This window comes from Platalea leucorodia, assembly GCF_965183815.1.
Source record: "Platalea leucorodia genome assembly, chromosome: Z".
NCBI lineage: Eukaryota > Metazoa > Chordata > Aves > Pelecaniformes > Threskiornithidae > Platalea > Platalea leucorodia.
Window position 1 is genome coordinate 28,216,913 of NC_138858.1, and position 11,932 is coordinate 28,228,844.

At 41.0% G+C, this 11,932-nt stretch overlaps 2 protein-coding genes across 2 annotated transcripts in view; one reads left to right on the forward strand and one right to left on the reverse strand.

Moving 5' to 3' along the window:
- FAM169A (family with sequence similarity 169 member A) overlaps positions 1 to 743 on the forward strand; it is a gene marked incomplete at both ends in the record, with an annotated part of 31,521 nt that extends 30,778 nt beyond the window's left edge. The window contains 1 exon segment of the mRNA XM_082337437.1: positions 201 to 743. Within this exon segment, the coding sequence (XP_082193563.1) occupies positions 201 to 743 (543 nt within the window).
- A 6,520-nt stretch (positions 744 to 7,263) lies between these two features.
- On the reverse strand, positions 7,264 to 11,875 carry NSA2 (NSA2 ribosome biogenesis factor). Its single transcript, XM_082335689.1, has 6 exons — positions 11,760 to 11,875; positions 11,323 to 11,510; positions 10,085 to 10,235; positions 9,574 to 9,753; positions 8,219 to 8,411; positions 7,264 to 7,544 (listed from the first exon to the last, which is right to left on the reverse strand). Exons 1-6 carry the CDS (start codon positions 11,760 to 11,762, stop codon positions 7,477 to 7,479), a joined length of 783 nt encoding a protein of 260 aa, XP_082191815.1. The 5' UTR covers positions 11,763 to 11,875; the 3' UTR covers positions 7,264 to 7,476.
- Positions 11,876 to 11,932: the final 57 nt, after the last annotated feature.

The window sequence follows — 11,932 nt, forward strand, 5'->3', positions numbered from 1 at the left end:
ATCAAATGCAGTTCACAAAATAGTCTCATGCAAAAAGGAGGAAAGGACTGGTTTGTTGACTCTACATGTAGTATTAAAAACTGGTGAATGCCAAAATATCCTCTGAGGTTGCTAGCTAGGGACGGTAGTTGTTCAGCCTCTTGTATCTTCAATTAATTGGCCCTTTGGTTGTTTTGGCACCTTTGCCCTCCCCCCTGCAGGTTCTAAATGCAAATGATTCAGAAATGCTGACTGAAGAAAGTACGTCAGTAGAGAAGGAAGGCACTGAAGAACAGCAAGAATCTGAAAAGACCACTGAAAATGCAGCTGCTTCAGCATCGAAGGAAGAGCCCTCTGACAATGGCCTGCCCAACTCTATGGTAACTGAAGCAGCAGAAGAATCGGTTTCTGAAAACGTATCGCCCAAAACAGCTTCCTCACTGGAAGAGCCAAGTGAGGAAGCAGGGCACAATTCACAGGAGGCCCCTGTTGCCTTGAGTCAGAGCTCTTTGATAGTGGTTGAACTTGAGGGTGTTTCTTTTCAGCAGCCTTCTGGACAGGACGGACAGAAGAACCAGTTGGAAGAGCACTCAGAAGAGTCTGCTGAGCAGATGGATCAGTACACGCAGACAGCAGCGGAGCGGGCTGCTGACAGCAGCTCTGAGGAAGCAGAAATTGAGGTACCCATTGTAGATCGGAGAAACTTGCGAAGAAAGGCCAAAGGCTACAAAGGTCCACCCAAGAAAAAAGGAAAGCCAGCTTAAAAGTGAAATATTGATTGTTAATTCATCTATTTATAAGAAATTTATTATTTTGTGTAAAACACTAGGGTGTAACTAAACCATATGGGACACAGGACACGCTTAAAATTCTGGATTGGACTTCCTCTTGGGATTCATCACCTTTCCTCAAGTTTTCTTGAATTTTTAACCACTAGACATTGAGCTTCATCAAAGTATGAAAGTTAACAGCCAGTCTCCTCCTTTTATAAAGGATACATGCTGAATAAATACAGTTGTGCTAGCAAAGGGAACTGTTTGCATATTTGAGGTAGCAGTTGTGGAAGAAAAATGCAGCATGCAATCCTGGCCCTATCAGGGTCCCTTAAATTCCCATAGACTTCCATGAGGCCAGACATCACTCTAGCATTTTTCTAAGTAACTTTGTGTTCTCTACTGTGGAGAGAAGCAGAACAAAAAAAATCCTTCCTCGCTTCTTGTTCCCTCCCCATAGATCTTATGAGATGAGATTAAAAGAATGTAAGATTCTGTGATTCTAGTTCTCAAAACACACAAGAAGGTATAACTCAGTAGATCAAAACAACATAAGCAGCATCTGTCTTTCATAAGAATCACTTGAAACAGCTGAGTCAGTAGAAACACAGCGCAATATCTGCCATAGCGCACTCTGATAATGAAGTTCTTTATGTGACGATTAAGAGATGCCTACACAGTAAACTATTTGTAGCTTCTAAAGCAAGCATCTTGGTAAGCCCAAGTTTTTCCAGAGTGTAGACTCCAGTACATATATACGGAATCGTTTGAACTGCCTTCCTAACTACTTGCATGTGTTGAGTGGATACTTGGTTACTTGTTACATTACAGGAAAAGGATATGAGAACTTTTGATCTCGTTTTGGTGTGAATGGAAGTGGTGCTTCGTGTTTTCCAAATACTTGGCTGGTGCTGTGGGGTAACTATTAAAATGTTGTGTCTGCCAGGTGTGTGACTCCTGTGAGTGCTGGCATTTCAGGTGGTTGTGACATTCATTAGTGTGAATATTAGTGGGTGTTGCAGCAAATGCTTGTTTGCCAAACTTCTGTGTTTTTGGGAGTTAGTAGGTGATTGCTTGCAAATACTTCTGATTCCCACTTTCTTTTTCTAACTTGAGTATGAACTCTGGGATGATAGCTTCCCAGTTCACAGCTTTTCTTAAAAGCAGCAACCAAACTTTGCTGTATGCAAATAGAAATAAAAACAGGCTTTTCATGCATGTCTCCCTTCAGAGGTTCCCCTGGCAAACCATATTATTTAATTTAGTTTGTAGCACATACAGTAAGTTGCTCCTTAGTTTGCTATGTGTTTCTTTCAATAAATGAAGCTCCTTTTGTAATGGGTTAAAACCTCAGGAATAAGAAAGAACAATGGTTCTAGGAAAAGGAAATCGCACCACAATTTGTCCTGCTATATGCCTTTGCTAAGATGAGTGAACTAGTCTCCCACAGTGTCTCAAAAATAGAGGTATCTAGAAATTGCTGTTCAAGACTTCTGAGTACAAGGTTCACTTAAATAATTGCAATGCTGTCTTAGCTTTTATCCCTCTGTGAAGCTAATAGAAGAATCTGGTTTTGAATTTTATGCTTATACAGTTTAACTGTATTGATGAGATATTTTAAATGTAGAAGATATATTTGTACTATTTCTTTCAGCTGATGAAGTACCATGCTCCTTTTTAATCTGTTAAGAGCAGCTTACAGAAAAAAAAGGGTGCAGTTTTTAAGAAAAGTGTATTACATAAACATTAGATTTCGGGTGCATGGGATTACTGAGTTAAATCTGGGTTTCTTGAACTATTGCACGTAGCTGCACCTTCCTATCAATGTACATACAGGTACTCCTTATGAACCCCATGACTGATAAATGTTCAAGATCTTCCATGATTGTAAACATATTCAAGTGAACCTTAAGCATTTCTAAAGCTAATGAAGCATTTTCTATAAAGCACATGAGACAAAATTTCTATTATCATCTGTCTGGCTTCTTTTTTACTGCTAAGGTTTATTGTGTAAAAAAAAAAAGAGTGGCTAGAAAACACATCTATTACATTGCTAAGAATTTCGGATTTGTCAGGGTTGGTGGCTTAAAAAAGGATGGTTGTATACAGTATATTGTGACTCATCTTCCATTTTTAAAGCAAGCTTTACTGAAGATTAATCTGCCGAATACTTCAATAGATACAAATGTATCACTTTCAGAAAGTTAAGGATTCTTTTGCTTATGAAAAGTGAGTCCCAGTTATTTAAATTATTTCTAGGTGGATTTTTGATATGTATGTTTATTGCTTGTATTCCCTGTGAGGTTGGAAAACATTATTCATGAGAAGGTAATATCACTCATCTGGCTTTTACTTTTCATGGCTAAGTTGGAACTGATTTTGATTAATATCTTTCTTTTAAGACATTTGCATACTGAATACATAAATATTACAACAAGATTATTAGATTAGATTAGTCTTGCTTTCTGCTGAGAACAATCAGATTTCTGATCTCATTTCAGTGAGCCAGTTTTAAATACTGAACTTAAATTCACATCTTTAAGTATAGTCTTGAGTAGATACCTCTGTAAATCTGTGGGACCCGAGATAGTAGCTGATGGCCAGACGGTTAAGTACAGATTGTGGGCAGTTGGGGTGCAATTAGCACTTCCGATAACCAGTACAGGCTTGAAAATTGGCCATTGTTATAATTGTGATCGCAGCAGTACTTTGAACTAAAGGGTGCAGTTTATTTCTATAATAAATTCTTCGGCATGAGTCATCTTGCAGCAAATGTGTAGTAGCAAAATCCAAATACTGACTTTAAATAATAGTTTTTGTTGCTGTACTGATTGTCCCATTGGAACAGTAGTTTAATAGTCCATACCTTCTGTTATATTAATGCAAGGGAACATATCTGACAACTGTATTGACTGAAGTGTTTTGCCTTGGGAAAACCAGCGGTTTTTTTAGGCTTGGATGATTTTTTTTTTTTTTTCTGTTAACTGTCTGTCTTATTTCCATCAAACTCTTAAAGAATTTTTAAGATCTTATTGCACCAGCAACCATTGATTAAAACATCAACTTTATACAAGTTTGTACCAAATGCTATTACAACATGTTGTGGAACCACATGTGTACAGTGAAAGCAGTATTGAGTTTTATTTAGTCTAGGAATAGAGTTTAAAGAACATTAATTTGTGACTTCAGCCTTGCACTTAAATGGTAAACGGTTTTGTATTTGAATCCAACATTTGTTCAAATGTCTCTCTTGTACTGCTTGTTAATTTTTAACAGGATTTGCTTTGCTTCTCCCACATTCTCTTTTGGTCTATTTTAATTTCATGTAGAATTTGTGTTTGCTGTTCTCACGTTTCATAGCCCTTTACATGAAAACGTATACATGTCATTTCAAAAGTGCTTTTAACTTACTTGAAATGATGTCTGACCTTGATTTTTTGCTTTTTTTGTACTATTTCATGGATATCAGTAATAAAATTGATCTTTTATAATGTCATCAACACTACTAAGTTAAACATAGCAACATATAGGTCTAAGCTTCAGCTTCTCTGGTTTAAGTGACCATTCTAAAGTGTTATTTCCAAGAGGATGCACTTCTAAATTTATTTTCACAAATGTGGTGTTAGATGTTTTCTAAACTAGTGATACCCTGTTTATAAATCTTACGAAAGATGTGTTGCTATTTTAGAGTATTGTACTTAAGTCTTGTTACAGTGTTAGTTTTTCCTTTTTCTTAGTACTGTCTTGGCTGCTTTTGAAATGTTTTGAAGTAGTAATTAAACTTATATTTTGTGATTATTTTTTTTTTCTTGGTTTTTAGTATTTGAGTCCTTTCTGGTATACAGAAGGCATGTATTAAAGTGGTTCAGTTCACTGGAACTAGCATCATTTTACAATCTGTCAGCTACCAACGTGCTTTAAAAGCTTAAAGATTATTAATTGAAAAATCTTTTATTGACTAAAACAATTTCCTATACTTCATTAGCTTGTGCATCAGACTTTTTAATAAAAAAAGCTGTAGAATAGGCTCTTCTGAATGTTACAGCATGCATTCTGCTGTTTACCAGCTATGCCAGACGATGTTAACTTAGCAGTTATTAATGTAGTTTGCTATAGACAGGCCAACTAGAAATGCTGTAACACGCTCCCTAAAGTGTGGTACATTAAAATCTCTTAAGTGCAACAATTGTGTTATTCAGCCAACAAGTCATGTGTTTATAGCACAAAATATAGGTAGAGGCAGAGAGCTGCAGTTGTTCAGCCTGGAGAAGAGAAGGCTCAGGAGGATCTTACCTTGTGTACAAATACAGGGGGGAGGGGGGGGGTGGTAAAGAAGATGGAGCAAGAGTCTTCTCAGTGGTGCCCAGTGACAGGACAAGAGGCAGTGGGCACAAACTGGAATGCAGGAAATTCTATTTAAACATAAAACATCTTAGACCCTAAGAGTGGTCAAACACTGGATCAGGTTGCCCAGAGAGGTGGTGGAGTCTTCATCCTTGGAGAAACTCAAAACCTGACTTGGACGGGGTCCTCGGACACCTGCTGTAGTTGTGTAGTGCAAGCCCCCTGCTTAAAGCAGTCAATCTCAAGAGGTCCCTCCCAGCCTTAGCTACTCTGCAACTCTATAACCTGCTACTCAGCCTGCTGATTGCGTGTGTGACCACCTCTAGCCTTAAACTTCTGTTAATGCAAAAAACCCCAATGCAAACCTCTTCACATATTCTGACTTATGAAATATCTTAAGAGTTTTGTTTGAAAGTTTCCTTCTTACAATGTTGAGGGGTGAGAGTGCCCTCATAAATTGGAGAAAGCTTATAAGGATTTGACTTGGAATTTGTGTTAAAAGCTCCTTGGCTTGAAGTGAAGTACTGTTTGAGAGTAGGAGTATAAAATGGTGAGTATGTTTACTTGTAGTGATAGATTGTGTTAAGTTTGTTTACCACCAAATTCTTGACTGGAAGGTTATTGATGCAGTTGTATACAGCATTGCTGAAAGTTTAGAAGCAGCTTTTGTTTCTTGTATTTTGAGGATGCAAGCTAAATATATGTTGATCAGTTGACACTTGTGACCTTTAGTTTTTCTTCAGTGTTTCTTAAAGCCACTGAAATAGCTACAAGTAGTTGTAGTATCAGGGTTGTCACACCATGCTCAAATTTAACATCTTAAAACCCCTAGAACTTCATAAATTGAAACTTCTGAAACTGTTCTCTTGCCTGGAACTGCGGTATGACACTTTCCAGCCCTTATTCTTTCCATTAATGCAGTCATGGAGGCAAAGGGGAGAAAGACATGAGGTAATGGGGGGATGAAAATTGCTGCCCTCCCAGTTATCTTCCCCTCCTGCATCCCTATGCTGCTCATGTGTTCTCAAGCCCATGCTTCTGTAGGGGCAAGTATGCATCTGAGTGTTTAATTTGTGATGCCAGTCTGCAGCTAGATTCTAGCTGCATTCGTCCAGCTCTTCTGCTTTCCCAGAAACAGAATACAAGTTAGATATTCTTCTGTACCTTTAGCTATGACAGTAGGCCATCATGGGAGACAGTGGCTGTTTCCCATCACTGGGAATGTGAGCTGAATTAAGTATTTATACAACATATCTAAGTCAGGAAACTGCTACTGTAAAAGCACCAAGAATCATAGAATCAATTAAGGTTGGAAAGGACCTCTGAGATCAATCATCGAGTCCAGCCATTAACCTAACTGCCAGGTTCACCTCTAAACCTGTACCTAAGCACCACATCCACATGTTTTTTGAATACTTCTAGGGACTGTGGTTGCACCACTTCCCTGGGCAGTCTGTTCCAATGCCTGACTACCCTTTCGGTGAAGAAATTTTTTCCTAATATCTAATCTAAATCTCCCCTGGCACAACTTGAACCCATTTCCTCTCATCCTATTGCTTGTTACTTGGAGAAGAGACCAACCCCCACCTCGCTACAACCTCCTTTCAGGTAGCTGTAGAGAGCAATAAGGTCTCTCCTCAGCATCCTCTTCTCCAGACTAAACAAGCCCAGCTCCCTCAGCCGCTCCTCACAAGACTTGTGCTCCAGACCCTTCACCAACTTCGTTGCCCTTCTCTGGACACGCTCCAGCACCTCCATGCCTTTCTTGGAGTGAGGGGCCCAAAACTGAACACAGTATTCAAGGTGCGGCCTCACCAGTGCTGAGTACAGGGGCACTATCACCTCCCTGCTCCTGATGGCCACACTGTTCTTGATACAAGCCAGGATGCCGTCGGCCCTCTTGGCCGCCTGAGCACACCGCTGGCTCATGTTCAGGCGGCTGTTGACCAACACCCCCAGGTCCTTTTCTGCCAGGCAGCTCTCCAGCCACTCCTCCCCCAGCCTGTAGCGTTGCATGGGGTTGTTGTGACCCAAGTGCAGGACCCGGCACTGAGCCTTGTTGAATCTCATACCGTTGGCCCCAGCCCAACGATCCAGCCTGTCCAGGTCCCTCTGCAGGGCCTTCCTAAGAAGGTTTAGATTAAATCCATACCACATTAGCAAAACATGAAAATTGAATCACTTTATTTGGACAGTGTTCAGCTGAGCAAACATAATAAATATAAAAATGCGAGCAGTCGTTTCTGGCACGTTTCAGTTCCTCACCAGCTTGTGGGGTCAATGTTCTTGAATGGCTGAAGGTTCCCGAGATCTTGCAAACTTGTTGAAACTGCACTGATTTTGCAGGAGCCCATGTCCAATGCTTAGTATCAAACACAACTTAAACAAGTAGAACTGCATTAATACAGCCATCATTTTCTGGATTGTTTGTTACTTGTGCATATTTCCCTAAAGAGAAAAGGGAATTAAATGTCTACAAAAGCTTGTAGTAGTTCATATAATAAATTATTTTTTTTTTAATGTTTGCAAGTTCAATCCACAAGTCTCTTTAAAGTGTACGGAATTCCTGTTCCAAAACCGAAATGGATTTTGAAATCTCAATCTACCTTCTGCTGAGCTGCAAACTTAGGTTCTCAAAATACTTTATTCAGACTGTTTTTTTAAAATTAATAATTTAGAGTTATGGGTAGATTTAAAAGAAAAAAATTCATAGGTTCTGCTACTTGTCCAAGTCAACCCCGCTGTTAAAAGAAGTGTGCCTGATCCTATGAAGATACTTCTACACCGAACTTCCACTGAAAACATCATGCAATTGTTCATAGTTCACATCGTTAGGTCTTTATAGACTTGTAACATTGCTTAATGTGAGACGCAGGCAAGCAAGTTGAGTCTTTGTTCTGAACTTCACCTGATTGGATTTTGAAAGTGTGAATGGAAAGCCTAAGATTAAAACTTAGAGCTTGCATTTTTTAGAGTTGCCTAGTAGTTGCTTCTGCTACAGCCCAAACCTAACATTTAGCAATCAATTACGACTATAGGATGTGGTCTTGACAATACATCAGTCAACGAAGACTTAAAACTTTTAAAAGTAGTTCTGCAGTACAGCTAGTTTAACTACTTACCCCAGATAACTTTGCCCCCTTGCGTCACGAGACCAAGCTCACTCACGTTCACCTCAATGACGGTACCCTTGGTAATTACTCCCAGTGTTGTATACAAAGGAGAAGAAGGATTCTTTTTTACACCAAGGATAGGTAGGCAAAATGTAGCTTTAAGTTCAGGATGTGTCACATGTGCCTTCTTGAAACGTAAGCCCTGTTGCATAAGGAGTGTTCAAAAGGGTTAGTATTTGCTTTAAGCCCTCACGACTAATTAGTTTAACCCTTTCAGCATTATGTCCACATGTTTTGAGAGACTGGGAAGAATGAAACTTAGAATACAGAATGCTCTCTGCCTACTATAGCATGCCAGATTTGTTTGAAAAGCTGATTAATGACAAGATAAAGTGTTGCATGTATATTTTCAGGATGTCAATTTTAATAGTAGTACAAGAATAATACCTGCTACCTCAGATGGCTTCTGTTCCATGAAGAAATGAGGCATTTATGGTAATGCATTTAACAGTGCTACTGGTTTTTAAGACTAGAAATTTTTCCTTTTTTCTTGTGAAACTGATCACATATTGTAAAATATTAAATACCCATCTCTCATAGCACTTTCTAGCTAGCAACCTGTGCTTCATAAAGAGTACTTTACCATTAAGTACCATAAACTTTTCTCTGTCAATAAAAATCTATCCAAGGCTTCTGTGCAAGATGGCCATCAAACTAGTAATGAGGTACGATCCAAATGGCAGCCTGCATAGTGATTCTGTTGATTCCTGTGAGGAAACAGGAACAGGTTTCTATAGAAAAATTACACTGCCTTAGTGAATGTAGTTTTTCCTGCTGTGCATTACCAGGCTGCTAGAGCCCAGGCACTGCTCCTGCAGCCGTGTAAGAAAAGGTCAGGCTGGAGGCACAGCCTTTTCCTTGCATATGGTCACGACTGTGCTTCAAGCTTACTTAACAAGCCAAAACGAGGGAGTTCTGGAGTCCTAGAACAGAGTTGGGTTCTGCCGCTGACAGAATGACATCAGCTTGAAAAAGAAGCCTCTAACTTTAAAAGCTATTCAAAGTGCCTTTGCTAAAGACCTTCCCGTGCTAATTTGGCAGCTTGTAAGCTTTAACTTACTGGAATCATCTGAGTTACGGGAGTAAGAGCAGAGATATTTCAACACAGACTGTGACTGCAGGGGCATCTCCCCACCCTCAGGCTATTTGAAGTTTAGATTTCTGCAAGGAAACTAATAGGAATGTTCTACATCAGCAGTAACCAAGTGCACTATCACGGAAGAAAGTTTCCCCGCCACAGGAACCCAAAGCAATATGTCAAAAGAATTATTACTTAAACATTCTTTAAGGCTCAAGAACATTACCATTGGTCGAATGAATCGCTCGTATTTAGGAGGCTTCCTAGTAAAGCCATCGCCAACAAAACAAACTTTTGTAACCATTCTCTTCCAAGCCTTCTTCTTTCTCTTTCCTGTACGAATCACTTTTAAAACTTCTGTTTCTCCTTGTGCACGGACCTTTGGCACAGGAACCTCCCATTTCCCCTGGAAGGGGGGGAAAAAAAAGTCAATAGTCTTACATGCTGCATTGCTAAATGAAAGGGGACAACCAAAGCATAAAATAAAATTTCCCTAAAGCGTAGTGGTAGGCCATACTTTTTATACAACTCATAGCTATTTATTTTAATTAGCGTTTAAAGGTATGAAAAACAAGATATTGCGTATGATTACTTTGTCCTAGATCGCTCAACTATTCAAGGTTTCAGGTTTTACTTAGACTTTGCTTGTAGGCTGTAAGTCACCTGAGCATCAGAAACACAAAGTGGTCATTGTCACAAGTAATTGTAAGTAGCTGAATTTTAATACAGTTACTTACAGCTTTTTCTTTTCTTTTCTGCTTGATCATATTAGAGAGAACCTTAGCCCGGGACTGGCCCTCTCTGTCCAGCAGGTATGCTGGTACAGCTCCTTTAGGTGTTTTTTCATCATTCTTTCTCGTCGTGTTTCTCTTTTCATGCATTTTAATACTACAAGGAAAGAAAAACAGTGTTAAGAGTAGAAAAAAGAAAGGCTCATTTTTAGATATATCCTTTTGACTTAGCTTGTGCCTGCTCAAAATTTTCTTTTAAGAGGTATTCGTAAATATAAATATGTACCTGTTTAAGGAATAATCCTAAATAATTGTCAAGGTAAACTAGTAATTTCACTTAATGTAATAACTGACAGACTGCACAGTGCATAAAAGCTTGTCAGGTCCCATCAAGACAGGAACACAAGGCATGCATCTTATTAAGAAATTTCTGAATGACTTAAAACAAGCAGCCAAACACTTTGAGAGGCAGCAGCCTTCCTCTCTGACAAAAAATAACATACTAGTACTCTTCTGAGATTTGATGGCAATGCTTACAAATCTGAGGAACTTGTGTTTGTAAAAGGGGTCGTGTTTCGTTAATTTTGAGGCCATCTAGGGGGAAAAAAAAGAGACCCACAAACTAGTTAACAAACCCAATACCTTTACAACCAGCAGAGGATAGTAGCTGTCTACACTTGGAAAACAACAAAAACAACATGGTGGATAAATATTAAGTTCCTTAGCAATAAAGAATATTGTTAACAGCTTTGATTTCAATTTCTGAACACCTGAGAAAATTTTCAGAAAAATGTTTTTGTTTATCTATGCTTGATATTGTAATTTATCCTGAGAGACAAGCCGCATGTTCTGCTGAAACACTGTACATTACTGTACTTTTTCTATTAACGCTGTTAAAAAATGTCTGCTGCCTTTTGCTACACAAATACAGCAGTGGATGTAAAAGCCCTAAGTGAACGCCTTCTTATTTTTGTCATAATTACATTAGTCACCGCTACTGCTAACTAACACTTATCTTAAGGTACGCTTTCAGGGGCATAATTGTTAACACCCATTGAGAAGAGAGAAAATCAGAAATGTCTCCACTGTGGCAAAACCCACTTTCTCCTACAACCCGAGCGCTATTTAGAAGTACAACGTGCGACCCAAGTAATAAGCCATTCTTTGTAACGACGTTAACGACTCGTCTCATCCTGCAAACGTCAGGATGCCTGGACGGCGTCAGAGAAGCGGCGGGTACTCACGTCTTCTTCATCTGTATCTTCTCAGCATGCCGCTGCTTGTGGTAGAGCTTGGCCTTCAGCCCGATCATCTTCTTGGCCTTCCGCGACCGCTCGTGAGCCTCGCGGCCCTCCTTCTTCCTCCTCCTCTCGTGGTAGTCCAGCCGGTACCCATACCGCTTGCGGTGCAGCTCGATGTACTCGTTCTGCGGCTGTGGGCACAGGGCATCGCGGTGAGCGGGGACCGGCGGCCCACGACCGGGCGGCCGGGGCCGGCGCTGCGCCCTCGCCGGGGCCCGGCGCCGCTGGGACACGCGGCGGGGGCCCGAGCAGGCCGCGGCCCGACGACGGCACCCTCAGTGCGGGGCGGCGGGGCCCGCTCGGCCGCCTCCACCCGTCCCGTCCCCCGTCCCGTCCCCTGCCCCGTCGCCCCCCTCCCGCCCCCTCGCCCCGGCTCCCACCATGGCGGCGGCCCCGCGGCGTCTCCCCGCGCTCCGCCGAGCCCTGCGCCCGGCACCCTGCTCCGCGGCGAAAAGGCTGGGCGGCCCGAGAAGCGGCCCCGGCTGGAAACGCTCCCCCGCGGCGCTTCGGTTCCTGCGGGCGGAGAGGCGGCGGTCCGCGTCCCCCGAGGGCT

Excerpts from the sequence above, each read along its gene's own strand:
- NSA2 (XM_082335689.1), bottom strand. Across the intron at positions 10,236-11,322 it reads AAGATACAGATGAAGAAGAC|TATTAAAATGCATGAAAAGA; the intron begins GTGAGTACCCGC and ends CTTTCCTTGTAG. Across the intron at positions 9,754-10,084 it reads AGAAAAGAAAAGAAAAAGCT|GGGAAATGGGAGGTTCCTGT; the intron begins GTAAGTAACTGT and ends CCCCCCTTCCAG.